The sequence below is a fragment of the Alligator sinensis genome, unplaced genomic scaffold, assembly GCF_000455745.1.
Source record: "Alligator sinensis unplaced genomic scaffold, ASM45574v1 scaffold610_1, whole genome shotgun sequence".
NCBI lineage: Eukaryota > Metazoa > Chordata > Crocodylia > Alligatoridae > Alligator > Alligator sinensis.
In genome coordinates, this window is record NW_005842348.1 from 247372 (window position 1) to 251313 (window position 3942).

The window sequence follows — 3942 nt, forward strand, 5'->3', positions numbered from 1 at the left end:
CTCAGAGGACGAAAGGCCAAGGAGCCCTTGGGATGAGACGGGGTGGGATGCCCCCCACCCCCCTAACTGTAGCTACCTTCACCCCTATGTGGGGCTCAGTGTTTCTTTGCCACCCTGGCAGTAGTGGAACAGCTTGTCAAGCCAGGAGGGGGCAACTGAACAGTCAGGAGTGAGGAAGAGTTGTGCTGTGGGGTAATCAACAGCCCCTACGTCAAAAAGGGTATAGGGTCAGAGTGGCCTCAGGGATCTGTCCCTATGCTGTTACTTTATACATATCCCAGCCTTGTGGTGGGGGGAGGTAGGGCTGGAGCAGCAGTGGGAGTCAGGGTGTAGAGGCTTTGGCAGAGCCTGGAGGCCTGGCTGGGAGGGTAGGGGGGCTGCAGGGCAGTGGCACAGCTGGGGAGCAGGAGGAAGAGTAGGAGTGACTGCACTTGGAGGGGAATTGGCAGAGCTGAGGGACCCCTGGCCTAGAATAGCAGGTGAGGTGGAAGAGGAGGTAAGAGCTCCCTCCTGTCTCCTCTCCCCTCCCTCTTTTTTACCAGGGGAAGGGGATGTTTGCATCCTGAATTGCTAATGGCCCCCTTGCTCCTACCCTTCTTAGGTCACCATATGGAACTGCCAGGCTGGCTCCACCACTTTCTCTGCCTTGAGGAGTTTGTCTGTCCTGAGGAAATAAATTGGGTTCCAGCCACATCCAGTCCCGTGGACAGAGGAGCCTCAGCTGGGTCTTCCCAGCCACACTGACCACCACTCAGCCTGGAGGCCTCCTGATAGCCCCCTTCTTTGTTTTCAGGTCTGTTCCATGGCAGTGCCAGGTGTGGAGGAGCAAAGAGCTGAGCTGCTTGCAGTTTGTCTGGGGAGCCCACAGGTCAGAGGGAAGTGAAAGATTGTTCTGCAGCAAGGGACACTGCACACAAACCATGCACTCTTTTCATCCCAGCTTCCCAGCCACAGACTGGGAGGGGAAAGCTTTTCTCAAGGGCTGATTTCCAGATTTGTACACCACTCCCAAGTCTAGTGGAAGCCCAGGTGAGTTGGGAGTGCCCAGTACCTCTGGAAGCCAGCCACAGAGGGGGAGGTGTTTCAAACCCCAGATTAGATGGTATTTCAAAGGGGATGGTGCTGAATCCACCTCAGCTTTTCTGAGCTTCTCTCTAGGAATCAGGAATTCAAAACATTTGCAAGCTCATCAAAACATGAAGGCAGCGGAGTTACTCCAGATTTACACTGGCTTAAAGTGGAGCAGAATCTATTCCCCTGGGTAAGATCAAGAAGCAGGTTTACTGGACTTCTAGATACCACAGGGGCCTGGCTTTGCTTTCCCGATCTCCCATGAACAGCACTCCCCCTGAACCCAAAGCTGAACGGCATGTTTCCAGGCCACATTTAACAACTAACACGCAATTTCCATTTAGCTAAATTGGGGGCCCCATGTTAAGAATCAGGTTGTGACTTGTGGCTGCTTGAAGTCCAATAGCAAATCTATCACTCCTGTCCACAGCATCCTGACTGTAGCTGGTTAAAAACTAGAGACCAGGATGCCTTGCGGGGGCAGTCCAGAGCAGAGATCCAGCTGGGTTTTGTAAAGGACAGCCCCCCTGCCTCCTAATCTGCTGTTTTGCCAGCTGCACACAGCCCCAGCTATGCTGACTTGTGTTGTCTTTGGAGCCCACAGTGCATTCCGGGTTACACGCTGGGTATAAGGGAGCAGCCAGGGGTGAGCTCCTCCCCAGCTTGGTGGAAAGGTTGCCAAGTATTGGCAGTCAGGTGGGATCCTTGTGTTTTATTGCACCTTCTTGTGGCCCAGCTGGGATCCTCACACATGCAGCTTTGCTTTGGGTATGGCTGCATCCTCCAGCAGGGCTGAGGCAGCTGGCAGTAGGGAGAGGTTACAATAGCAGAGCCTGGAGGGTATGTGCAGTGAAGAGAAAACACTACTAGTGTCAGGTTCTCTCAACTCCTGCCCCAGGCAGAATCTGCCTCAGTACCAACCAGACCCCCCACCAGCCATGCTCCAGTGCCAGCATCCCCAGACAGCCCTCTCCCTGCCAATGCTAGCTCCCCAGCTTCAAAATTCACAAATCATCCCCAAAATGAGATCAGCTCAGCCCTCAGAAGGCTTTAAAAGACATTAATTCATGATGGCAGTTGTATAGTGGTGTTCTGGTTCCTGACCCTTTGGATTTATTTAGGGCCACGTTTGCAGGTGTTTCTCTGCGGCCCTGAGAACTATGGACTTTGTTAATGACAAGGTTCTTACCTAATCCCCTAACTCCAGGAGCTGGGGCTTGGTAGTAAAATCAGGAAAGCTGACAACATTGTTGCCACCTCCCCCAGCAGCAGGGCACAACTGCCAAGTTCTGTAAAGCTCCACATCCCAGCAGCACCACTACCTGAGTTCAGCTTGTGTTGCCCATAAATTGATGTGTGCGGTTATATGCAAACAAGCTCACTGGAAAATCTGCATAATGTGCCATATAATACCACACACAACTTGGCAGGGATGCTCTTTGGCTCTATCTATGGTGTGAAAACATCAGCTATGGGTTCCCCCTACTCTCTTCAATTGAAGATGAAAACAGATGGCTGCTGAGATAGAGCTAAGCTTCTACCCCTCATTCCTGTGAGTACAGACCTACCAAGGGTACCACGTTGGCAGCCACAGCCCAGTGGCAGGGTGGACTGGAGCACAGGCTCTGGGCCACGTAGGCCAGAGAAAAGGCTCTTTCTAACTCTGCCGCCCTGTTACTTCCCATATTCTCTGCTGCTCAAAGTTCATGTGAAGGGGAGGTGAGTAAAACCTGTAAGAAATGGATGAGGGAGTTTTGAAATCTCACAAAATCAAGCCTCAGAGTATTCCTTCAACCAAGACATACAATAAATAAATGCTGCAGCTGCTTCTTATGAGGAGGATTGTTGCTGCCTCAAACGTGAAGTTTCCCTGCAGAAAACTATGCCCCAAACCTGTAAGTAGGGATAACAGATACACTTTATACACAGAAATTGTTACAATCCAGTGTTTGTAGGGTCAGCAACCTAGTGGGGCAACATTTACAATACATAGAAAGTATTTTGAAAGAGACTCATTAATAGAAATTCATGTGCGATCTTGTTGATCAAAATTTGACATTGGTGTGAAAGAAGTAATCACCTCTTGCAGTGTCACTGCACATCTGGTGACATTTGCTGTTTTACCACAAGTCCTGGCACCTGGAAATCCGTGAATCCTTGCAAGTCTCAGCTTCTTGTCAACAAGAAGGAGGTTTCCAAGAGCTCCTGGACAACTCAGACTGGAACATAAGTAATAATATTCATTTAAAAAGCTCAAATATATTTCTATTTAAAGCTCATGGTTTTTGAGCCACTCTCACTGTTTCATGGCCTGACACGAGGGAGCGTTTACCGGGGGGGTCCCACTCCAGCGGGTCTGGACTCGCACCCAGCCGCAGCCCCGGGGAGCAGGACAATCCGAAAGTGAAAGGGGTCCGGGGTCAGGCCTTCCGGTGCAGCGGAGGGAAAACCAAACCTGCTTAAACGAGGAGAGAAAAACAGCACTTTCAAACCTCTTTGCGGTGATCCACGCGGTCTGGCCGGGCCCGCCTGCCACCGGGGTCGCAGGGAGGAAACCTTGCAGGGGCCGGATGCCCGGCGGGGATGGCTGGCACCAAGCGGGTAGCGGGTAGCGAGCTGCGCTGAGCCCGCCCCTGCCCCTGCCCCTGCGGGTGGTTACTGCTGCTACACGCCCAGCAGACACCGGACAAGCGGGTTTATTTTCTTGTCTCTACAAATATCCACCAAACAGCGCTGGGGAGCGTGAGCGGGCGGCGGGGGCTGATCTTCCCCAGAGGGAAAGGTTTTGTTTTGCATTTGTTCTTGTATCTGCGGCGGCTGCAGGGCAGCGGGCTGGGCCATCCGCGGCCGGCGGCGCTCGCGGGCCCCGGG

General features: G+C 52.5%; 1 protein-coding gene across 1 annotated transcript in view; it reads left to right on the forward strand.

Annotated features, from left to right (window-relative positions):
* The first annotated feature begins 3503 nt into the window (after positions 1 to 3503).
* Positions 3504 to 3942, forward strand: part of ACY1 (aminoacylase 1) — a 16506-nt gene continuing 16067 nt past the window's right edge. Inside the window, 2 exon segments of the mRNA XM_025210445.1 lie at positions 3504 to 3669; positions 3671 to 3853. Coding sequence (XP_025066230.1) covers positions 3655 to 3669; positions 3671 to 3853 — 198 coding nt within the window. The 5' untranslated portion in view covers positions 3504 to 3654.